General features: G+C 40.8%; 1 protein-coding gene across 3 annotated transcripts; it reads right to left on the bottom strand.

Annotated features, from left to right (window-relative positions):
• Positions 1 to 1,742: 1,742 nt before the first annotated feature.
• Positions 1,743 to 19,485, bottom strand: fbxl4 (F-box and leucine-rich repeat protein 4). Of its 3 annotated transcripts, none has more exons than XM_063487411.1 (9): positions 19,418 to 19,485; positions 16,264 to 16,894; positions 14,468 to 14,801; positions 13,052 to 13,296; positions 12,590 to 12,803; positions 10,721 to 10,792; positions 6,959 to 7,083; positions 6,387 to 6,574; positions 1,743 to 5,644 (listed from the first exon to the last, which is right to left on the bottom strand). In XM_063487411.1, exons 2-9 carry the CDS (start codon positions 16,758 to 16,760, stop codon positions 5,481 to 5,483), a joined length of 1,839 nt encoding a protein of 612 aa, XP_063343481.1. In that variant the 5' UTR covers positions 16,761 to 16,894; positions 19,418 to 19,485; the 3' UTR covers positions 1,743 to 5,480. The 3 variants fall into 3 exon arrangements, with proteins under 3 accessions (XP_063343481.1, XP_063343480.1, XP_063343479.1); XM_063487410.1 differs by lacking the exon at positions 19,418 to 19,485 and adding an exon at positions 19,320 to 19,409; XM_063487409.1 differs by lacking the exon at positions 19,418 to 19,485 and adding an exon at positions 19,099 to 19,403.
• Positions 19,486 to 25,780: the final 6,295 nt, after the last annotated feature.

The raw sequence follows: 25,780 nt of genomic DNA, 5'->3' as shown, positions 1-25,780 counted from the left end.
TTGGTGTGAAATCTGCAGGATGGCTGTTTGGTTCAAAACAAGAAAAACTGTGTTGTTCATTTCGAACGAGGAGACCCGAGATAATGCTGACGGGTCACACTATGATTAGAGGGATAAGAAGGGAAAAAAACCCAAAAAAAAAACACTTCAGGCTCCTAAAAATTCTTCAAAGGAAACAATCTCAGCAAGGAAAGTCTCTCCTTGTAACTCACGTCCAACACTGAGGCCATAACCTGCAATGAGAGGCCAGATTTTTTTTTTTTAGTCCTAGAAAATCAATTTTCTGAAAGGAGACAAAAAAGAAAAAAGAAAAAAAAAGAGGGACTTGATGTAACAGGATAGAGTGAGTTCATTTTGAGAAACAAGCACCGCATCTCTTCAGCCAGCATCAGATCGGATCTCTGAAGAGTCACTGTGTGGTGGCACTTTGTTTACAATAATTAGGGTGAGGTATCACAGTTTGGCAACATGTACAAATAAAAACAGTTATCCTCGTGGATGCACAGACGGCTAAAGAAACAGTGTACCCCTGTAGCTTCAAAACACCACCCTGTTGAGTTTAGTGCTTGGAATAGATTTAAGAAACTGAGTGCTGACATTCAATATCCTTAAAAACATAACAAAAGTAATAAGCTTCAGACACAACGGTGAGGACTGTCAGGGATGTCTTCATTATTAGAGTCCAAGGAGGGAAACTAGAGAAGCAGCACCAAGCCACATAATGATGGGTATCACGGTGAGGTCTCCCTCAGGCAGGTCTGAGGCCTGTCGAATCCCAGCCTGAGGAGGGCTCAGAGGAGGTAGACCACAGAGAAGACTGTTTCTGCTGTCAGCTTTGTCCAGGTATGCTCTTGTGTCACTCACACCATCTGGAGATGGGGGGGGGGGGGGCAAAAAGGCACGGAGAGACCTTGTGACACCACTCCCTAACCCCCCTCCCATTTACTTTTTAAACGCTGGATTTATTATTCAGGAACAATATTTCCATCCATATATTCCCCCTGCAGATTCATCAAGCTATGTCTGTAGGCACTTGAAAGACAAATAAAAAGCTGAACTAATTGCTGTGGAACCCCCCCTGGATATATCAGCCTCGTAGAGGAGCGTGACAGCAAGAAATCAAGCTGTAGTGCAGAGCGGAAAGCCTCCATGAATCACGTTTGCATCCACACTCGCGCGCAAGCACGCGCGGCGGCAACGTTAGTGGCTGAGGAATAATCATTGGGGAGGCAGTCCAAATTAATACTTCAGCCGAGGCCGCCTCGTTCTCCGTCATTAGGGCACATTACAGGGCCACAATATACATCATTAAACTAGGCATAAACAATTCATTAAAAGGCCGTTAAGAAGACAAGCTAATGTCACTTCTCCCTGTGGTATTAATAGACTGTAAAATGGCAGAGGGTTAAGGCAAAAAGGATCATTCCGCAACGACTATCCAGTCACTCATCCTGACTAATGGCTCTGCTAGTTGTTGTGGATTCAGTAGACGAGCCTACTCCCCCCCCCACGCCTCCAACCCCAAATCACACTTAGACGACTCTCTCCTTAAGAAGCCCCAACATGATACAGCGGCGCAATTTCCATTTGTTTCGGCGGCAGTGGCGTGCTGTTCAATGAAGCTGAAGAATAAGAGAAAATAGAATATGAGCGAGTTAATGCCTTCGCAGCCACTTTGTTCTACAGTCAGACTGCTTACATCTCTGCTCCTACAGGATCAAAAACGAGCCACACACACTCAGTCATCAGCCTTAGGTTTATTTAAAACCTGGTGAAAGTGAAGCACCGGATTTCATCGCGACAGAGGCACACAATCTCTTTACACAACAGTGGCTTTCACGCTGCAGCGGAGGGAGCGCCGCTGCAGGTCCTCCCAGTTCATGGCACAAAGGTTGATCACATATCCAGAGTGGGAGAAGAGAGACTGCATATTCATTAGAGGAAGAAAAAAAAAAAAAAAAGCATAGGGCCACCTCAGAAAAATACACCAAACTGCATCACTGGTCAAACAGTGATGATCTGAGAGTGGTGCTCATTTTTTAAATAGTTTTGCCTTTGCAAATTAATGCTGTTGCAGATAGTTGCTGTACAAAGTATAACGCTGACAGTGTTTTTATTGTGGTGCAGTAGTTATTACTGACATAATTACATAATTACATGATAGCAGGTCTTCGAAATGAGAGGTTTACCTGGATAAATAATAATAAAATAAAAAAAAAAAAACATCAAAATGTATTAAAAATTTGGGTGGGCCGGGCAAAAAAATGCATTAGTGAAAGGGCTGGTGTGCCATACTGTTACCACACCTGTTTAAAACAAAACTGGAAATAAACCAAGTATTAATTTCCCACTCTTATGCAGCAATTTAACCATACCCACACCAATAACAAGACTGGAAGATCGATATGTGTTTGACTTCTGCGCAGCCAGGACTGCTCTGGGTTTAGCCTAGCTCAGCACAGAGACTGGAAGCAGGAACAGTGTAGGAAGTCATTTTTAAGGTGTTTAGAAAGGTAATGACTGTAGCTGCAGAATGGGAATGTCACTGCCATATTATTTCTTAAAGCTTAAACAACTGGCAGATGGGAAAAAATGTGCATTCTCTAACATCGATCACTGAGCAAATCTGAATTTCAGTCTTTTTTATGTTTCTGGAGTATTTTGGGTTACCGGGGGCAGGCTGCTGATTGGTCTGTAGGCCCACGTGATTTGAGGTTTAGTGGACTAGCATTGCACAAACTAAGGTAAAGACGTGCATTCAGTCTTACTGCTAAGTCAGGCTAAAGGCATGTTTTCAGTCTTTATGCTGAACCAGGCTAAAAAAACATTTCCACTTCATGTTAGGCTAGGGTAAAGGCATACTTTCAATCTTAGTGATAAGCTAGGCAAAATACCAAAAAACCCAAGAAACAGTTTCCCAAATTGTATATTACCATTTACACATCCACCAATAGTGAGTATAAATAACATTTTCATTGCACAGGGAAATATAAATAAACCATTTTTTGCATATATAGCTCTATATTTTGCAATAATTAACATGGCTGATACAAAGTATATGGCATAGAAACTGGTCAAATATAGGTGTGAGACTGATGACGACCAGGTTAATGTGTTATTACTTTGGTTGAAGGGCATTAATAAAAAAAAAAAAAAAAAAAAAAGCGAAGCACTTCACCACAATCTAAACCACTTGGACACAACATTCAAACAGAAGCATAAGGCACAAATATTGACTAGTAGCATGTGCTTCAACTAAAAATTCAAGTTTGTTTCAAACATAAAAATGCTCTTCAAGCACTTCTCCCACACTGCAGCCTTGGCTTCATATATTACAAAAAATAAATAATCAGCAGCAGTACATTTTTCATACAATTACCGCAACATTCAACACTCAATAAGCTCTGATTAACGTCTCTGTTACGCCAGCGCAAACTGACGATTTGTGTCACGTGTGTGTTTGTTGTGAGCAACACCAAAGCCCAGTAACCTTAAAGCTAACTCAAGTCTGGTGTTACTTTCTGTAAAGATGTCCTTTGTGCTGGTTTCTGGAGTAAAACATGTTTTTAAAAAAGTGACATTTAATGAAAATGAGATTATATATAGCCCCTGAGTTTGAGGACAAATACTGAGGTCACATATAGTACTTAAACGTGTTACACGTTAACATTATGTCCTCGGCTAAATTTACAGCACTCCTCCTCAGCGGTGGAATTTGATCGGAGTGGGTTATGTAGTCGGCTGTAGTCAGACAGCAGTGACAGAACTCAACAGGAACGACAACAGAAACAGCACTAACATTATGACACTGCAGAGGGCCCATCTTGCACTTTCAAAGAAGGTGTTCTGCATTTGCAGCTAATTTTAATGCCTGGGCCCAGCTCTCCAAGTTTCATGAAACTCAGCTTGTGTAAACTTGCTGACAGAAAAACAGCACTGAAAACACTCCTCCACCTGAGCTCTCACCTTGGCGGAGGAGCCAGTGACTTTTAAACTTGGGGAAACAAAAATTTAGCCTAAAGGCCCCAATTTGCCTACGCTGAAATGTTTACACAACCTATGAGGTCTGAACAAAACCAATTATCAAGCACCCCGATTATTAACACTTTCTATTTCATTTAGTCCACTGAATTGTCTGATGTACTGTATACAGCCAAACACATTAAACTGCTTCAGCTGCAGATGACTCTCTCTACAGTATTCCAACAAAGGCCTCTAGTTCCACACATGCATATAGCATAAATTTAGTTAATAACTACCCCTGTATTTCTTACTTGTTAACACCTGGACTTAATATAGAATATTATTACATTCATCTGAAGTGTCTGATATGTGGTGACACATTAACAGCTGCCCAGGTAATACAGTTGGAAATTCTTTCATATTATCCTAGTGAAAACATTAACTTCTGGACCAAAAGCGCCTAACTGAGAGTTGGAGAGGAAAAGATTTATAGATTTGTTTCATGTCATCTTAAATAGCATCTTCATTACTTCTCTGTGCTTTTATTTCAAATGAGTCAGTGTGCATATCTTTTGAATTTGATGCCTTTAGGTGTTTTCTGTACTCCTGCAATTTTAGAGCATGTGGAAATGAAAACAATTTTTTTCCCCCCCATTGATGGAAACACGCCATAGCTAAATCTCTAGTGCATGGACATTTAATGATGAGATCCTTGTATATGATCCTGCAGTTTGTAGCAACAAATATTAACTTGTGATAGTCTCATTAAAGTAAAAAACTAAAAGAATAACACTAACCACAGTGCATTGCATCTAGTGCAGCTGTTTTCACCTTTAAAGCCCCTTTGAACACAACACCATCCACTATGATTCAATGAAAGTGAGTGAATGGTGATAAACACCACCGGAAAGACCTTCATGTACAAACCAGCCCGTTCATATTCCACAATCAAACAAGGCACTGACCAAGGCCCTGATCTGTAGCTAATATTATTATGTGAAGTCCAGTAATAGGTATGAATGCTTTGTGTTCCATTTGTTTTCCTAAAAAGATGCTTAAAATAAGTTCTCTCTCAAATGTTGCTTTTTTCATGTGTGATTTCTAGTGGTAAGGCATATTTCCTTGCCGTGTGTTATCTGGCAATACATACTGTAAGTGCTGATTCATATTGTGGGAACATGTGGCAGCTTCACTGCAACAACTCTGATTTAAAAAACAAACAAACAAAACCCCACCCAAAAATACAAGTGTCTTATGTTGTATAATCCTGCTCCTACAAATCTGTAGTCATTTAGGTTCACTAAATCAGTAAAGCCAGTAAAATCCTCCTCACCCAGTCCCACCGCTTTTTATACTGACCGCTAAAAGAAGATCTCGTCCGTGATACAAGCAGAGGCAGGTCTGCAATCTCCTCCTGCATCTGACCTGCCTCTGAATCACTCTGGGGCAGTATGTGCTGACCAGTACCTCCCTCCACTTGCTACATCTCAGTAGTGGGAAATGAGCCAATGCTGGGGTCACTGAGTGAAGCTTTTCTTGATGGCCACATTGGGGAAGAGGCCAGAGAGCTCCTGGACGACGCGCATGTCTATCTGTGAGCAGAAGGAGACGTCCAGGAGGACAAGCTGAGGACACGACTGGAGGAGTTTCTTCAGTGAGGCGGCGCTCACTGACCGTGTACCTGTCCGGCAGACGTATCACAACAGGGACACGCAGAAGGTGAAAAACGCTTCACAAAAAACGCATAAAAAATAAAACAAAACAAAACACAGAGCTGAGAAATAAAAACAATTATATTTTTATGTCTGGCTATTTCTTAAAAAGGAAACTGCGTGTGTATTTTCTTTGTAAATGAAGTAAAAGTTCCTCTCTGCCTGTTCACACAGATCATAGAGTCCAGACCAAAATCATTTGCACACCTTCCAGCGAGTCAACCACTGAAGCACATCTGAAATAACCAAAGAACTGACACATCAGCATAGCCTGAATAACACTGAAGCTACTGTGCTGTCAAAAACATCAACTTATGCAACTGGAACTAGAGTGTTACTGCTATGGTGTGCTGCTGTAACTTTGCTTACTGAGCATTACTGTATACCAATATTAAGCTGATTATTTGAGTTTGTGTTCGAGGTTAACTTTAAGTTTTTTTTTCACCCCTCAAATGCTATACTGGGAATGGGCCTGCTGTGAATATGATAAGTGAATGATGAGCTAAATCAAAAATGCAGTTGCCCAACTGACAAAGTCTCTTATAAAAAATAAAAAAAGTTAAGTTGTGGCTATGCTGCTCTGATGGGCAGCTTTATACACCAACGTGATGAAACATAAGTCATGACCGAATAACCACAAACTTGACACTCATTAACAAATGATTAATAAGGCAAAAGTTTGTTTCCACATATGTGTGAGGGAGATCTTACCCAGAATGTCGAGATGCCTGAGACAGGGGCAGCTGGCTGCCAGCTCCTCTATGTCTGAGTCGCAGACGGTGCGGTTGGCAGTGAGGAAGAGCTTGCGCAGGCGTGGAAGGCTGCGGGCGAGGTGTTGGAAACATCCCGTACTGCTCTGCAGCGTGGGACACCAGCCCAGGTCCAGTTCCTCCAACATCCTGAGCAACAACAGAGCCAACAAGTAAACTGGGGTGACGTAAGGACAAATTTGGATATTCACAGAGAAACCATGCAGTGTCTCTAATGTGTTAGTGATTTAACAAAAACAAAGCAATCACAGAGAAAGCTAACACCATTTCATGTCCTGGACAATTTTACAACCAAAGATGTTATATGAGAAGAATCCTGAACTGAAAGCTATGAAAACTCCCCACCAAGCAAAAAGATGGTGGCAGGAGCAGAGAGGGGGGAGGAGCTTCCTGAAATTTTATTTTGGGGCGAAATTAGCACTTTAAAAAAAAAAAAAAGCTGTTATGATTGGTTATTCTGCACATGCCTGGAGTCTGCAGGTGTTATAAACAACAGTAGCTTCAAGTGACTACCTGCACCCTGAGACGAGCTCAGTCAGGCCTCGATCGGTCAGGTTTCTGCAACGCCACAGGTCCAGAGAGCACAGCGAGCGACAGCGAGTGGCCAGCATACTGGCTACAACATCATAGTCTTCGATCTGCAAGTGAGACAGGAGCATTTACTCTCTATACAATATGCAGCATTTGCAGCTCACAAGCGAGTTCCCAGAGAGACTTTTGGACGATTCAGACCTGCTTTAATGTGCAACACCACCCTCGTCGTATGCTGCAGTCGATTCAGATGTTATGATTGGTACACGTCAGTGTGAGCGATGTACGGGCAGAGGTGCTGTGATCTGTGCTCATCTACAATACTCTTCTTCTATGGGGTGACATACTGTCACAGTCCCAGGCTTTTAAAAATGTGCCTTTAGGATATCGTAAAGGAAGATGATGCTGTCAGGATGAGCCAGTCAATAGTCTATCTAATATATTCTGAACAAACTTTTGAAATGCTGCGATAATAAAAAGCTGATTAGCGGCATCACCCGGCTTGTGGCTCGTAACCTCGCTTCCTCGAGAGAGCAAAAGAACAAAGCACTAACGTGGAATACTTTCACCGTAAAAAACAAAAACAAAATAGTCTTTCAGGAACTGATTTATGTTTGCGAGGCTGTTATTGTTCTTTGGTGTCAGGTAATGCTGGCCATATTTCATTGTTTCATCCAAAGATGAAAGCAAAGAAATGCAATTTAACAACTAAAAACAGCCCGAGCAGATACCTCAGCTACAAAAATGACAGCAAGAACATTTCTCAGAGTTAGCAGTGATGGATATTTAAACTCTGGCAGAGAGAGTCGCTGCCTTTATGCATTTCTCTTGCCAAATGTTGCATAACTTTATTTCTGATGATGACAGTTATGCCTTAAGAAAGACCACAAGAGGATTTTCTCATGTATTATATCAGTATTTGCATCAAAGTCAGTCAACTTTCTTTAGGGACACCCAGATGCCCCATCATTATCATCATGACACACTAAACATTTATTAAAATTCCTCATTAATAATTCTAAATGATATTAATAATAAAACATATTGTACTTTAATATCATCATACATATCTGTCCACAACAATTGCTGTATACCATTCCCCTCATATTCAATGAGCCAAACATCATTAAAGGAGTAACAGGAGAATGACACCTCTCTCACAGAAGTCTACAACTACCAACCAATTATCTTATCTTAGCACAGACTGTAAACAGCTGCAATTGATTCCAATATTTAGGCCCCTGCTCAAAGATCAGCCAGTGACCCCATGCCAACCACTGGCTGTTAGTGAAAAATGTGTATTCCCAGACTGGTTTTCAAGTGGTTGTTGGCGTTTGCTGTCACTGGGTGAAATTGGTTCTAAAGAGGTACACGGTGCTGCACTGAAAACTTCTTTGGCCTCCAGCAAGTTGCCATGGTTGCCTGTAGTTTGCACGGAAGAAGCTTAATGTCACTGCTGTCTAACCATGGAGCAGTAGTGAAACTTGGTTTTGGTCTTAAGACGCACGTTTTTCCAGGTCTCATTACCATGCTATGATTAGTGTTTGCAAATGGGTGTCTTCCATGCAAACACTAAGGTGAACAATCGCAAGGAGTGCATGGTGCAGCACCCTCTTGGCATCTGAATTCACTTGGCAACACCCAGAAACCTCCAGTAATCACTCACTAACCAGTCAGGGTATACATATTTATTAGGGATGCAACCATACACAAAATTCACGGTTCGGTTCGATACTTTGGTGTCACGGTTCGATATTTTTTCGATACAAAAAAATGTTCATGCCTTTTTAATTTGTCATGTATTAAAATTATAAATATATATTTGAACTCAAAAGTACAGTTTTTAAATTTAATGTTGCTGAAACAACAAAGTAATAAATCTATCTGATCGAGAAATCACTCATCTTTGGAAAAAGAGAGTTTATTACAGAGAAATGGCTCTTTCCAAAATAAAAGCTATACTATACGCTTCTTCTGGGCTATATTCTCAGCAGCATATTAAACATATCAGGTCCCCATAAGGAGAATCATGTGCTAACGGCTGTCTAAATGACTCGGGTAAAGTTTGTAGCATGCGTGCTTGTTGTTTTTGTCTGCTTCCACTTGTCTTTGCACTAGGATGATGTCGGCGTAAATATGCAGTCATATTCGTTGTGTTCCCACTAGTGCTGTCAGCGTTAATCTCGTTGAAATGACGTTAACGCCACAACACGGCAAATCTCCGTTAACGAGCTACCGCGGATCGCCCCGTGCGTGGGGCTGGACGGCGTCAACACGTTAACAAGCTAACTGCGCTAACGCACTAGTTCCCACCAATGTAATTGAGCATTGCGTGGCACATCCGACATACTGTTTTACTTTTGTCCATGACGCGCTTACCTTCAGGGTCATACTTCACATGAAGACCAAAATAGTTCCAAACGCCAGATCTGAATGAGGGTGGGGGAGGTTCAATTTGCCATGTTGCAACGAGCAACTTCTGTCTCGCTAGCTTGCGCTGCGCTCAGTGGATCTGCGCTCGACAGTGCAGCCTAGGCGGATAAGTCGAACGCAGATCCACTGAGCTCTCAACACAGACAGCATCGTCAGAAGAAAAGTTGATAAAATAAATAAAAAAATTTGTATTGTTCGATACACATGCGTACCAAACCGAAAGCAGTGTATCGAACGGTTCAATATCGATACGAGTATTGTTGCACCCCTAATATTTATCACTAGCCACTAGATGGTGGCCAAATGGTGTCTAGGCCTGTGTGACTATGGCATATGCAACAGTCATACTAAGAAGAACAGTGGTTGGGGTATGACCAAAATTATTGTGACCTTGTGCAATGACCTTGCAATCCTGTCACAGACAGGGACCAGGTCTTGACCACTCCCAGTCAGTTGCCATCTTCAAAGAGACTTTGGCGTGGCAAGATGGTGATAAGAGTGATTTGCCTATCAGTCTGTCAGCTTGCTACTGAACTGGGTCAAGTTGGCAATTACATGCAATCATTTTGTGTTAATACAGTGATTAACTTGTGACAAACTGTCAACAATTGCAAATCTGTTGCAGTATACATACACAGAAATCAATATTAACTACTTACAGAGTCGAGTGAGAATCTCAGAAATTCAACAGAAGCAATTGCTCCAAAAATAGAGACCTTGCTGCTTCAGGACAGCAATTTAACTGCAATGTGATATACTGTAGGTGCTTGGCAACCTTGATTTTATGTAGGAATATAACCAGAACGCAAACAATTGGCCACCAGCTGACTTGATTCATTACAGCAAATTGGCATGTTACAGATGAGTTGCGCTTATCTGCACAGACTGGCTCACACGCTGACTGCATTTTCAAACTGTTTGTGTTTATAAATTAAACATCATTTACTTGAAACCTTCACTAATCAGAGTGATTCCAGTCAGTTTGAATCAGGCCACCATTGTTTGCAGACAGGTTGCCTTCCACCAGACAACCTGTGCGATCGCACAAGTGGGTACTGCAACTACTTGTAATCAGTTTTTAATGCAAAAAAACATTAAATTTAAAAATTCAATTATATAAACACAGATTTTTCCCAGTTACGATAAGATTGCTGTCCTACTTTTACTCCAGTGTGACTAAGCCATTTGCCAGGGATCACAGGGCTCTCTTTCATCTTCCTATCTGGCATCTTTTAGACAAGCTTCCAAAATGAAAGGTAATAGTTAAGATTGTAGCTTTCTTTGAAACTTCATATGTGTGCACATTCTCACCCTCACACAGCTCCCCAGGTTGAGGTGTCTTAGCTCTATGCAGAAAGTCAGAATGCTTAAGATGGCTGTTTGCTGTGGAGGAAAGGAGAGAGAGACAGAGGTGCACAGGTGAAAACCAGGTAGGTAGAAAGAGCAAAAGAGATTTAAAACACCGGTAGCATCTTACCTGAGTGTAAATCTATATATAAGATAATTTAAAACAACATAGGTTTTAGTAGCGGTAACAAATCCAGTCATGTCACCTAAAGTTCTCGTTTAAGTAACTTCCTGTCTGTTACCTGGCACACCCAGCACTTTCAGGATTAAAAGGTTTTTAATAAAGCACAGGAGACAATTTTTCCATCTCCTTGTGGAGTGAAAAAAGTGAAAACGGAGGCCTCTCGAGCAGCACTACAACTAGTATATGGAGATATCAGAATTCAGTGCTGCAACTGCCAACACATGTACCTCAGCGGTAGGAGAATGTGTCAGACATGAAAGTGAAAGCCTCTTGTCTGCGTGTGCGCGCGTGTGCTCGACTCGGTGTCAGGCATTTTTATAAGTGCCTCTCTCCCGTATTCTAGCCATTTAATTAGAGCAGTGACAAGGTAATGACAGCTGAGATGTCAGGGCCTCAAACAGACACACGGCTCGCTCTGTCTGTCCGGGTGTAAACAACCTGCAGCACGCTGCCTGGCTCCACCGCAGAAACTCTACACCGTCTGTTGCCCACAACGTCACTCTGAAACATGACAAACACTAGAGAAACGCTGAGGTGCACCACCAAAACAAGGCACAGTGATATTACACATCAGACATGCCTGAGCTTGAATACACGCAATGTATATTCAACACCCTGTAGAATCAGAGTTTACTCAGTTCATCTTAAATCTTTCTTAAGGAGAAATCATTAGTTTTTTCATTAAATGCACATTTTTGGGAAGTTTTGTTCAAACTTATACTATATGCATGTTTCAAGTGAAACAAAAGAGGGCATCAGATCATTAACTAAATACGAAAAAATAAGATTAAAACATCTTTAAAACAAAATGATGATCATTTTTTTATATTAGTTCAGTTACACAGGTGGACCTCAGACTTTATAAATGAGGAAAATGTGGTTTTAATTGCTTACAGATCCCCTATCACAGAAAAGTCATAAGTCATCAGTATGTGAATGCTGTAAAACCTGAGTTTCTGAACAGGGGCGCGCAGGCCAGTGGAGGCCCTTGGTAACAGTTCATGTGGCCTAGCAATGAAAGAGGTTATGACATGAGCTAAATCGGTTTGCACCAAGGCTTAGTGTAAGATAAAGGATTCATTTGAACTGTGAATCATGCAAAACTACTCTAATACAGTCCAAGAATAAAAGTACAGAGTTGGCGATGAGCAGGTCCCCTTTAAGAAGATAAAAGCTGCCTCTGGCTCCTCTTTTATCTCAAGGGGTCGTCAAAGTGGGCAGCTCCTCATGTTTGATTTGCCAGACGCCCTTTCTGATGCAAACCCAAAAGGGATTTTCTGCTTTATTAGATACAATTGATCAAATTCTGTTGCTTGAATATCAGAAAAGTGACTAAATTCTCTGACCTTTCCACCGTGTGGAATCTACCTCTTGAAAATCTCTGACATTCTATATATTCAAAATACGAACGATAATTCATTTTTTTAAAATCTTTTTGTAATTTTTTTGTAACAGCTTAGTATCAATGGTGAATAAAACATTTTATACATTTAGAAAAAGGAGCAGTCTGCAAATTATAAACAGCCAGGGTATCGGATATATCATTAACCAAACAACAATTTGACCTGCTCTATATTTAAACAAGACAGATCGAAGTCCACACGAATCACTCTGATTAGTTTCGCAGAGACACTGTTTGCAGCGCATACCTCTATCTTTGTTCGGTAAAGCACCAGCCTGCGGAGGCGTGTAAGTTTTGAGATGTGCGTGAAGGCCTGTGGGGGGAGACGATCACAGGAGGACAGGTTGAGCTCCTGGAGTCCAGGACAAGTCTGGGAGATGACCTCGAGACAGGCTTCGTTCAGGAAGTGGCAGCATGACATTTCCAGGCAGACCAGGCTGAGACCACAGGCCTTCATGAAACTAAGGCGGGAGATTGAGAGAAATGAGTGACAAGAGGCCAAAAACAAAAACGAACAAAAAAGCCATCAATTCCCCAGTAGTCCTTCATCCTCTTCTTAATTTATTTTTCAATCAGTTACAGAAGAATGTGTAAACTGATTTTCTTTGTTTCAGTATGCTCCTCCTTGAAAAAGTGCTTTTACTTCTATTGCTACTTTCCAAGGTCATTTCCCTGTTTGCTGCCATTCGTGGCCCGCTGATAGTCTGACCTGCTGAAGCCCGTCAGGGTAAGGGCTCCACGGTTGCCGGTCCAGGACAGGTTGAGCCTCTGGAGGAGGGTGCAGCGGCTCTGCAGGTGTCCCAGGGAGGCGTCACTCAGCCGGGCCCAGTAAGGCTGCAGACTCAGCTGGGTGTACTGTAGCGGGTCACAGCAGTGCTGGTGCAGCAGCTTACAGCTCTGGGCCAGACGGCAGAGGTCTGGCAGGGTCAGGTGGCTCAGTATCAGCTGGATGAGCTATGGACGGGAGTCGGGGGAAAGGGGTTAAGATAGGAGACGAGGAGAGGAGAGGAGAGGAGAAATGGTAAGATACGAGGAGGGTGAGAGACAAGACATGTTTGGTCTTGTAAGAAAACATAAGCAGAAAATAACACATAATAGAGAACATTAAAGAATAGTGGAACCTAGCAGAGAAGAGAAAATAGTTCAGTGTAGAGTGGAGAATGTTAATTGCGTCCCCTCTGTCAGGCAGATCTAAATAGTGGTTATCTGGGAGACACAGCACCGATAGCAGGATCAGCAGTGAGGTGGGCCGGCTTGTTTTGCACCGCATTCGTGTGTCTCTCAAAGAGAAAGAATGGTTGTGCGTGTGTGTGTGTGTCACAGTGGATTAACAATACACTGTGTTCAAGCTGGTATCAGCTGACAGATAATAGCTATATTGTGTTTCTGAAACAAACACACAGCGGTTGTGAAGACTGCTGTTAATGGCAGTGGTTTGGATAGGAGATAAGAGAACAACTATCAAGAGTACTGCTGGTGTTTTGAAGCTCGCCTCAGACAACATGATACGTCTGTATGGCATGAAAATGACTCTGTCTGTGAGTGCGAGATCAAGAAAGTGCCAGAATGGTTCAACCCGCAGTGTTCGTGTGTTTGTATGGGACACGTTTTTTTTTTTTTTTTTTTAAATACAACAACAAAAAAGTGCACATGTGCACACATGCTGAGCACATATAATAAGGAAAAAACTTGATGTGCATAAAGAAAGCTTTAAAACACTTCAAATAATCAGCGCTGCAAATGTTTTGTGTGCAAAGAAATGACTGCAGCACCTTCAACCTGTATGTAAGACTACTGCGTGCTACTGGAACATCTTCAAAAAAGGAATTTTACATATTGCAACTTTCAGGCAGTAATTGTAGAAGTAATGAGGGCGGCAGCTGAGGAGTCAGGTTGGATCTCTGTGCTTGTCAAAATAGGAAGAGTGTGATAGGAAATGGTTAAACCTAATATTTATTAAAGAGGTACTGATCGAAAATACTCCTGTCTGTACCATTAAGCAAACAGGATCACATCTGAAAAATAAAATTAAAAATGCAGTTTTATTTCATTGTGCGTATCTAAACTTTCAACCCAGGCTTGGATGACGCAAGCCTTCTGATTTGTTATTAAGGACTGTAATCACCTCATATGGCAGTTTGTCAAAGTAGCCATTTCCTGTCCTCTGGTGCTTGCCATCTCCTTGCCTGAAAGGACCTCCCACATCAGACAGCTCCTCTTCGCTGTCGCTCAGGTCACTGATGTCGATGATGGGCATTTTATAGAGAGCCAGCATGGGCCTCTCTTTTACCCCACGCAGGATAACTGCATCCAGTTCGGTGTAATAGTCCAGCAAAGAGCTGTTCACCTCTAGACGCAACAGGTTGGTTGGGAAGCCGATATGCTTTATTTTAGGGGAAAACTGGCGAGCCTGTGGAGTCAGCACCTTGGTGGGCTCACCAGACCACAACACCTCCCACCTGGACAACACAAAACATGTGCAAATATAAAAATAACATTCTTTGACCTATATAATGCTATTAAGACTACTTTGCACTACTCTAGGTACTCGTTGAAAGCAGCAGGAAAATACAGTCCTAAAAATGTTCTTAAGCCTGTGTGTGGCATTGTGCACAACAGTGTTTGCCTCTTTATCTTAACATATTTCTAATAAGCAGAGACAGACGGATTTGACCATATATGTTGTCGGATATGCCCCCATATGAAAACTGTCTTTATTACAGTAATTTTTTTTTTTTAAAGCTGTGCGGTGTAACTTGTAAATGATGTTTTTACATAGCTTATCAAGCAGAGCAGTTTTCCCTCTGTTGTTTGCAGTACTATCAGTACTTTATGCAACACATGTTCACAGGTTGTGAAACACATTGGAAAGTTACTAAATAACAACTCCATCATTGTCTGTTTTCAATATAAATCAAACATACAAATCAGGCATATATAGTATTATAAAGACTAATGATATAGTGATATCAAAACTTTACACTCCAAAACTCCAGTGTTGATCATGCACTCTTAAATAGTGGGACTACTTTGAATGGCTTTTAGCAGCTGACCACATCCATAATCCATCAGAATTGTATACCCTGACTTCGGTCTCACTTATTTTTTTGCTGGCTCCCTGTGTGTCTCAGTGGACATACAAATAATCCTTACAAGCCAGAGGTTGAGGCTTCAGAGTAAAAGCTGATACTCTGCTCTCTATGGTGTCAATGACAATGTACCTCATTTAGTAATCTTTGCTCTACATGTTTTTTTTTTTTAATGTTTTCTATGAGAGGGGCAGCCAATCAGAGGAAAGCAGGCTTGTGGGGGAGGGGATTCTATGACTTGTTTCGGACAGTAATGAACTGAGAGACTGCACCAAGAGCAGGACCAAGGCAACATAAGGCAACACCTAACACGAGGCAATAAACACCAAGCTAAAGCTACTGTAAAAAGTGAATAAAGATCCAGGCAAATCTTAAGACTTTATACAATTTTATCAGTTTAGTTTTTTCTAATCAAGGTAGCCTAAATCATTTATCTGCATGCAAACATGGCTAAATATGATTCAGTGCTCTCCTATACATAATACTGCGTCTTCAAGTCGGAACTAAGAAATTAAAAAAGCTCAGTCTCTGCACATATGCAGCTCCACTGTGCAGTGTGACTCCCTTGACAATTAGCAGTTAGTGCTATAGCAGGTAGATTGTTGAAGAAATCATCTGTGATAACGAATTGTAATAAGCTAATCCCATTGCATCCTCTGCCAGGTTTCTGGTAGTTTTCTGGTAGAAATTCTGGCCAAGCAGTACTTTACTCCATGAAATGCCAACTGGATTTTATCCAAACACTGAAGCCTTGTTATGTAATCGAAAACTGTGCAATTTACTGGTATTGTAAAGTTTTAGAAATGGCATAGTGTGGAGGAACTATTGTTACCTGACATCAGTAGGCGGGTTCTGGGTGAAAGGATTATGAGAGCAGGCCAGGATCTGGACGATGGCTCCAGGGTAATAGGTCTCAAACACCTCCACTGCTGTCGGGTAGACGGGCTCCTCAAAGCCTAGCTCAATGTAATCCTTACTGTAGAAGCCTTTAGGAGTGCGACGAAAAGGCAGCGGAGCACTGGCACACTGTTCCCACCACGTCCCATAAGTTCTGAATACAGCTGTCTGGGTGAAGTCCCCTGAGCTGGGGTAGACGTTAGGCACCCCTGCCAGGTTCCACATGGTGTAAGACATGCTATTCTCACTGCCATAGTGGGAGCTGAAGTCCAAAACCTCTTTGGCGTACTGCTCCACCTCTACACTGACTGGCAGTACCGCTCTCTGGCCAGATTCCACAGCCCGTCGACTGGTCAGAGCCTCGCCTCGAGTTCCACTCCTGGAGCGCCGCCGCAGACAGATATAGTAAAACATGCTCAACAGGGTTAACATAGGGAACTCTGGGACTGATGGGGGCAGTGGGGAGAAACGGAGTAGGAGGTTAACCCTCCACCTACAGGTAGAACATTATCTCAAGCGCTGGGGATGAACAAAGCGCAGGCTAGAAGGCTGGCTGCATGCATGACCTGTGGGTTAGGCAGAGACAAACAAGAGTGAGAAGAGCAAGACAGCAGGTCTAAGACACCACAGAGGGACCAATTTCTGCTTGGTCCCGATATAAACTTGATCATTTTGGATATCTGAATCCTAAATTTTAATGAAAATAGCAAGAAGCAATAATACATTTTTGGCTGAATATAAATTGAAGGATTGTAAAACCAAAACAAAACAAAAAAACCTTCCATGTGGAGAAAGCGCTACTTTATGTTGTGCGTGATTATACTAATAAATAATCAATACATTCAATACATTTCTTTGGGGTTGTCATAAAAAAGACCTGCTTTCAACACAAGGTTTTTACATAACAGGACAAAATATAAAATCATCCACCCTGTAGCGGGTCTTTAAAATCAGATAAATGCAAGATCAGAAGAACAACATCACATGACATATGACGCATCCCTATTCATTTAACAAAAATTAAGCCAAAAATACAGAAGCAGTGTGTGAAAGACTAAGCACATGCCCGGTTTCAGCAGCTTTTAGAGCCCTAATCATCACCCATCCACCGCCATGCATTACGGGCAAATATCTCCATATTAGCTCGTCTGTTTAAAGGACACTGTTCTAGAAGCCTTGTGCTTTGTTCAGATGTAACTTTGCAAATCTAAGCTGAGCTGCCATGTGTTGTTTTTTTAGAAAGAAGAGATTTTCTCCTGAAATCCTTCTAAACAAGCCATACTTCTTCCAATTGTACCGTCTCCAAGCACAGTCTGACCTTGGGATGCATCTGCTGGGAGATACACTCCAGGGAAAATTGGCAACTGTCTTCAATGTTTTTGCACTTTTTTTTCCACTGCAGAATGATAGACTTCAAATTGTTTGGAAATGGTCTTTTAACCCTTCCCAGATTGATGGACAGCAACAGTTGTTTCTCCAAGCTCACTGCTGATGTCTTTCCTCTCTAGCATTGTGTTAACACACACCTGGCTTGTCCGTACCAGTAACCTCCCAGAGCTTCTGCTTTTCCATTTGTTAAACAAATAATGACGCTGTGCAATATGTAAAATGTTGTTGGTTATCTGAGGTTATATTTGTTTAAAAGGTAAGACTTACTAAGAACCATGTTTTGTAATTTGTGCTGATATAAAAAAAAAGTTAATTAAAAGATGGGCAGCTTCTTCTTATCATGACTGTACATGTATATACTTATTTTTACATTTTGATGCTTTCTTGTAGACAAATGATTCAAGTTTTACACATTGACAAATTACAGCTTGTTAATAAACACTTGTACCGCCAGCGAATCTATATCATCATAGAAACTGAAGAAGCTGGATCTAATTTCTAGCGGTTTCTTCACTATTTTAACCACTTTGACACTTTCTGAGAAGAAGACTTTTGCTAATTTAATGAATACTTATTCTGCAAACAAACCAAGCACTTCTGCAGCTGCCAATCTTCGAAAGGTAGCCTTGTACCGCTGCTTGCGTGTGGCATTTCTTCATAACTACATGCGGTAGTTTGTGGTTAAATGAAACACAGCAAGACATTTATCAAACCAAAATGCAAACTTTAGAGGTTAAATCCATGTTAACGCTTGAAACCATCAGAAAGCTCTAGCACTGACTACAATATTCAGGTTTCAAGACATCCTGGTACTTAATGGTAGCCACAAATCAAGAGTGGCTACATGATACCAGAAACTTCTGGGTCTGGTGCCTGACACTCCTGCCTCACAGGTTTTCAGTATCACAGATTGACCCAGCTGTAGGCTGCAGTGAGCAGTACACGTTTGCCAGGGACATCCTGTGCTTATGTGTAAACAAACGAATAGCCCTACAAGCAGTAACAGGACACGAATCCCTACCAACCCTATATTAACCGCCTTTAACATTAAAAAACAATTACATAAAAGCCAGTGATGTTTAGACATAACAGGCACGTTTTGATAAAACTAAAACATTAGCTTTAACTGTACACATGAAATACTAAGAATACTGTAAAAAATACTACAGTTATGACAATAATGTGGCCTTATTAATACTGTACAGGAAGAGAAAAGGAAGTGTAGCGTTTTCAGAATGAATGCTAAGTCTGTCTTGCAAATGTAACCTTTGATATTTCATTGTGCATTTGAAGCTAGCTAAACTAGCCCTCCAACCTTGCTACCTTTGAAGGCATTTCGACATTACATTAGGTAAACGAATTCTGACATACGTAAGCGTACTTTAAGCCAGCTGCCACGAAGAAACTGTCTTTTCCCAAGTCCTTGTTCAATAAACTGAGCAGTCTCCCACAGCTAGTGCTGTCAGTGTTAGCTAACGATAAATAGTTAGTGTTAGGTGGGCAGCTAGCTAGCAGACACAGGCTGAGCTGTCAAAACATGAACTGTTAGCTTCCGTAATGGTTGCTGTGCAAAACCGAGCGATCAAAGAGGACAAAATTTACAGTGAACGTAGATCAATAAATCCACTGACGAGGAAAAACTCCCTTCCTTCCATAGCCGTTCACAAAGATTTCAACAATCAAACATTCTTGACGTTTACCTTGTGTTGCCTTCAAGTAACAGTCGGCCAATACATTAACTCAGAAAGCGCACAGTACAGTCAGCAACATAATCTGGGTAACCCTTCATCTTTGTGTGTTTTAAGTATTAGAGAAGTATCAATATTATTACTACCACTACACGAGTTATTTCTACAAAACACGATGCACTGGGGCGAGGCTCCAGGGGGAAAGTAATGCATTTTGGAAGACCGCTGCTTTTTTCTCTCTATCATTGCACCAGTGCGGCACTAAATAACTGACTGTGTTCAAATATCGTGAACAAATGGGAAACATGGCCAATTTTGGCGGTTTTTGTCAAAACGTGTGATTAAATAGGACGCAGAAACCTGAAAAATAGAAGTTACGTATGAACTTTAAACGTCACACTTTAAATGTACAACAAATTATCAACATCCGGTCGGCTTCTTTTAAAGCAAAGGATTATGGGAAAAGTAGTTCTTTAGTTTAAAACAGACGCTCAAAACATTCACCCCAGTTTCATGGTTTTTAATACATTTATAGATAATCCAGCTTAATGTGTATTAAAACATACCATTAAAACAATGGAGGAGTGTAATAAGATTTCATTCTGTTTCAAGGCCATTCACAAACAACATAGATGTACACTATATACACACACCCAAAAATAAAAGGTAGAGTTCGGTCAGCAATGGTGAAAATAATTCTTCAGCTTAGTCAACCTCGGAGATAAAAAAAAAATTAAAACAACTGAAAAAGATTTTTTTTTAAATAAAACACACACCAAAGGGGAACCAGTCATGTAAACAAAGAAAGATATAAGGTATAAGGTAAGAGCTAATTAAAAAACAAGATAAAAATGTATTCAACTTTTTAGACATATTTCAGCGTCCTAAAATACTAACGTAATGTAAGAAAACAGTCAAAGAGGGAGTACAGCCTTTCGCTCAAACACAAGCAAACACAAGCAAACGTGAATAATAACTCTTTCTCGTTGAAGGACCCATTTATTGGCAGGTGTTTGAGCAAAGGGGGTCAGAGGAGTTTAGGGAACACTGCTTGTTGCTCTGCTGCATCCAGAATATTGTTCCGCCATTGGCGTGTGGCAGTGGTGGCAAGGGGTTCAGTACTGGGAATGAGGTCACCCTGTACTGTCCTATTGACAGCAGGAAGTGGTGCAGATGACACCACAGCAAAGAATGCGGTGTCTCTGCGCGCTGACTCTTCTCCTGGTCCCGTCAGGATGTAATTCAAGCCTCTTTGGGCAGTGATGTTTCCAAGAAGTTCATTACTCTTGGCAGTATTAGTGCTTAGAGAGTAATGGAGCAGATTGATTTCTGATTTGCTCCATTAGATCAGAAATGAGCTTAGTCATTTCTGCTCTGATGGAGCATGTGAAAATAGCAGTGGAGAGCTGGTCTGCTTTAGCTAGGACTACTTAGAAAGCCATTTTACTGAACTGCTTGGGGAGAAGTGCTTAAAGGTGGCAACCAGGAACCTTCATCATCACTATCATCACCACCAAAAACCTCCTGCTGGTGCTCTCTCTTTCTCCTGGAGCACCCTTGATCCTGCCGGGTGGTCTTGTAATTTAAAAGCACTTGAAAGCACCCATGAATCTTTTAAAAATAAATAAACTAAAGGTACGGGAAAACATTTTTATACACCAGATAAACCTTTAAACATTTTGCCAATTTTCTCACATCTTCTCTTGGTTTTGTAATGCCACTTTATTTTTTTAACAAGTAGCTGATAATGTAGACATAGTGTACTCAAAAGGAAACAAAAAATAAAAAGCTAGCATGCCCACTGCATTTTCAAGAGTCGTAACTCTAATGAATGTACGCTACAATTTGCACAAATACTGAATATTATATTTTGGGGCTGCCAATCAAACTGAATGTTTTTCACATGCTAAAAGTCTCTTATCTACAAAAGAGAAGTCCATCCTCCACCATCTCCTCATCACCTAAACTCTTCAACCACAACAGACAGCAAACTTCAGCTGCACAGTTTGTTATACAACAAAATCCATCAAGTGATCACACAAAAAGAAAGAAAACTCAGTGTTTGCTGCTTGCTGTAGCGTTCCTCATGGCAGTAAGTTTTTGGACTGCTTCAAGTGAAGTGTCCAGGAAGGACGAGTGATTTTCAAAAAAAAAAAAAAGAGATGGTGCATGAGATGATGAAAGCGTCGTCTCGAAGAAAAAGATGAAAATGTTTTCGCATTGCTTGGCAAACACTCCAAAGGCTATAAATACAAAGAAGAGTGAAGTCACAGTGGTGCTCTACAAAGGTTAAAGCAATTTGTGCTGAGCTATTGGTGGTTTAAGAAGTGTTTTATTTTTCCTGGGCACAAAAGCACACAGATCACACGTTTCATAAATCTGAAACTCAGCCATCTTCTTCAACTCGTGAAGCCCTCCTGCTGTAGATCGTTTGCTGGTTTTAAAACCAGCGGAGTAACTAGACAAACAGTGATGTTGAGGGAAAAAAGCAAAAACAAAACATATTCGCAGTTTGAAGACTCTTGATGGAAATCTGTAACAGACATCGAGGTTGAAATTATTGCTTCATTATTGCATTAATATTAACTATGGGGAAATACATTACATAAAACCTAAAATAAATGTAGGTGCAACATTTTCTGTTTGGTTTATGTAAGCGGACAGACACTTAAAAAAAATCATGTGACTTCAACCAGAATCAAAGGCTACAGGCACAAGACCCAAAACTGCTAAGAAAACTCTAAAATTAGTTACTTCTGATTTTCTTTCCTTCCCTACCTTCTATGTTATCCTATGCATTGCTTTGAAGAGTTACTTTCCTCCTGTATATTTGCTTCCTTTGTTTTCCCTCATTGGTTTCTTGTGCCTTGCTTTACTGCAAATTTTGATATCAATCCAATAACAAGGGTCAGTATTGCAGATTCCAATACCAATACTTATACTATAGAGGCAGCTTATACAGGAGACAGCAGCATGTCGTGATTTATGAGCTGAGTCAACATCAATTTGCAAACTATGAACACATTTTAATGACCACTAAATCACTGTGATTTTTACTTTGCACAATAATTAGTTGATAAAACAAATCACATCTTTCAGCTTTTCATGTATTTAGAAACTAGGTCTTTTGGATATCTGGAATGCAAATGTGTTCATCTCTAAAGCACTTTGGGTCAGCTTCTGTTGTTTAAATGTGCTATAGGCTATAAATAAAAAAGACACGACAGTCACACAAAGGTTCAGTTGTTTATTATAGTGCAGGTTTAAATAAAGTATACTAAAACAACCTCACACAATTCAGTGGGTTACAAACTGAGCTTAGGTGATAATAACAAAGTATCGATCCTATCGTGCTTGTATTGATCCAGTACCAGTACCAGTTTTGGTATTGATATTATCAATATTTGGATCGATCCCCCCCACCTCTACATTCTATCCTGTGTGTACATGGTCTGCCTGTGTCTCCACGTCTGTAGTGGGATCATCTCTTTGCTCTTCATTTGGCTACCTCTCAGTTCTTGTGCTGCTTTTGGGAACTCTCTTTTGGACTTTGGGTACAATGTTTTTTGGGTCACCCCCAAAAAAGCTTGCTTTATTTTTTTTTATTTATTGTCTATTCTGCTTGTCCCTGCTTCCTGCATTTGGTTGCTCTCTTGTACATTGCTACCTTGATATTGCACATAAGAGAACATGTATTAATCATATTGAGACCATGACACAATTCAGTGTTTGGCATCACCTCTCATAAAACTTTAGTGATATTCCAAAATACACGCACACTCTCCACCCTGTATCCCCTGATAATTAAGAGCCTAATAGATCTTGTGTATGATGGCGGTCACACTTTGGCTGGCATTTTGCATCGTTGAATGACTTGTCCAGTTGCTCAGTCTCTGCAGCACACCGAGGCTCTATTGTCAAAACCAAAAGACCAGAGTGCCTCGACACACCCGCAGGCGACCAATCATGAGTCCAGCTCTCATTAGCAGGCATCCATTGTGGGTGACAAGAGGAGATAATTACCTTTGACCACAAGAGCTCTCTTGTTCTCTTCCTCTGTCATAGAGACAGTGTCATAGAGTGTTATGGAGACTTTACAGATAAAAATATACCCCATCCAGCTAAATCTGTCACTTTTTTGTAAAAATAGGAGACTTGTCTATGGCTTGCAAGAAAGGTCCTTTGATTGTGATACTAATAGTTCTTGACCGTGATGAACAGTTTCACTTTGACATCACTGCATTATATCTGCTGATGCTTGGACATGTTACTACAAGATCAGATTAACTTTCACAGCATGACATGTTTCTTAGCAAATCCTGTACTGGGTTTTCATCACTTTATCTTGATTGATCTCTGTCTAAAAGAAGACTGTAACACAGAAGCACATCAGAGACAAGGATGCAAAACTCCACACACACCCACACACACACACACACATATAAAGACTACCCAGCCAGATTTAGAGTTAACAAGAGAGGATGATGTGAATAGGGGGCTACTGGGCATGCTCTGTGATTGACAGGCCAAGCTGCTGTCAGCTCCTCCAGGCAAGCATCAGCGAGCAGCAGTCCTGCTACTGTCAGAGCTCTGTTCTGGTCCACTGTGCCACACATACATATGCACATGGCCGAGCACCCACAAATGCAAATCAGGTTGGACACACACATGTACACACACACACAATCTATTATTTTCCCTTGTGTCACTCACACGCACATCCATGCACTGATACACTTTCTGTCCCTCTGCTGTGCCCCAGCTGTCAAAAGCCAGTTAAATAACGAGTGTGCTGCTCTCCTGCCTCTTTGCATAGAAGCAGAGAAGCTGGTTATTGCTTGTATGGAACAGAGTATGTGTGTTTTTCTCCCAGCTGCAGTGTGGTCACCCCACATGGGGAATGTCTCATGAGGCTGTAAGAGTAACCGAGCATGCCTGCTCATCCCTGTTTAGATTGGATACAGGGAGAAGCGGCCTTGCACTGTGGCTAGCCTCTTATTTTTAATTCACTTCCCTGGAATGAAATGTAATATTGTGCACTCTGGGATTAATCCTAGAGTAAGGCAGTCGTAGAAGTTTGATTTATAAACGGATCACAAGTTACAGCATCCTTTGCATCAGAAAGATCTGTTTTTGTGCCATGAGCTCTAGATGGCTGGACATGTATCACTTGTATATATTTAATCGACAGGTCAACATGTTTCAGGCATTACAGCCGGGCAAAGGGTGTGGCTGAAGGACTGTGGAAACTGAGAGGCTGTATAGGATTGACAAGAGAAAGCAGGTTAGTGTGAAAGGTGCAGTGCAGCTGTTAGCAGGTTAAGATTTACATTGCTGTTAGTTGATATAGAGGTGATGGCAGATTTGAGCGCAAACTAAACATGGAAATACCAGAAATAAAAAAAAAGTGTCTTCCACTTAATATCGCAGTAACTGGCCACAATGTTGCTCTGAATGAAAAACTAATGTGAGCATGTTAACAGGTTAATGCTTAGGGAGGTGTGGTTTAATGTGTGCAACTAATCTGATGATGGTTCTACATGAATAGTTAAACACAGTTTATCCTGCTACTCACATGGTTGTGTGTGTCATGGCAGTCCATCCCATAATAAGATGGATGTAGCCATCAGGACATCACCCACTGGTAAATGTGTTTGGTAGTTCTTACAGAAAAAATTCCAGGGACACTACAATCTCATGTGGCGTGACTTGTCAGTCACAATATTGGCCAGCTTTACTGTTCTTTTGACTCTAATATGGACCATAATTAACAACATGGACATGAATGTTTAATTCATTAGGACTTGAGTTTGCATAGAGCCTATGGTCTATTTTACTCTATTTTACTTATTACTATTGAATTAAATGGAATTTCAATGCATTTTATCTGAAACTACAATTAAATTATATTTACTTACAAATGCTTATCCATAGATACTCAGTAATAGTAGTAGTAATAATAATAATGTAATAATAAGAGGTATTTTAACAGGAAAAGAGATAATTATACTGTAATAGATTTTAAATAGTGTGTAACTTCAAGTATTTTATAAGAAACAAGAAAAAAAATTATATTGTAAGTAATTTTAAGTAATCTGATTTTTATACATATTATCAGAGTACAACTGAATAGTGAAGAATCCGTCATGCACACCAAAGAAAGTATAATTATTTAATAGGATTGGAAGTTAAGCTACTTCATAATTAAGCCTACGGCCCTGTATGTACTGCGCATTTACAGCATAGGTTGGAGAAGTATTATTTTTGTGCTAAAATACATGGAAGTTACTCACTACTTAAAATTACTCACAGTATAAATAAATCTTCTTCCTTGTAAAGTATCTTACGTTACACACTACTTACCATTTTTACAGT

This window comes from Pelmatolapia mariae, linkage group LG10_11 (assembly GCF_036321145.2).
Source record: "Pelmatolapia mariae isolate MD_Pm_ZW linkage group LG10_11, Pm_UMD_F_2, whole genome shotgun sequence".
Taxonomy (NCBI): domain Eukaryota; kingdom Metazoa; phylum Chordata; class Actinopteri; order Cichliformes; family Cichlidae; genus Pelmatolapia; species Pelmatolapia mariae.
This window is presented reverse-complemented; position numbering and strand designations above follow the sequence as displayed.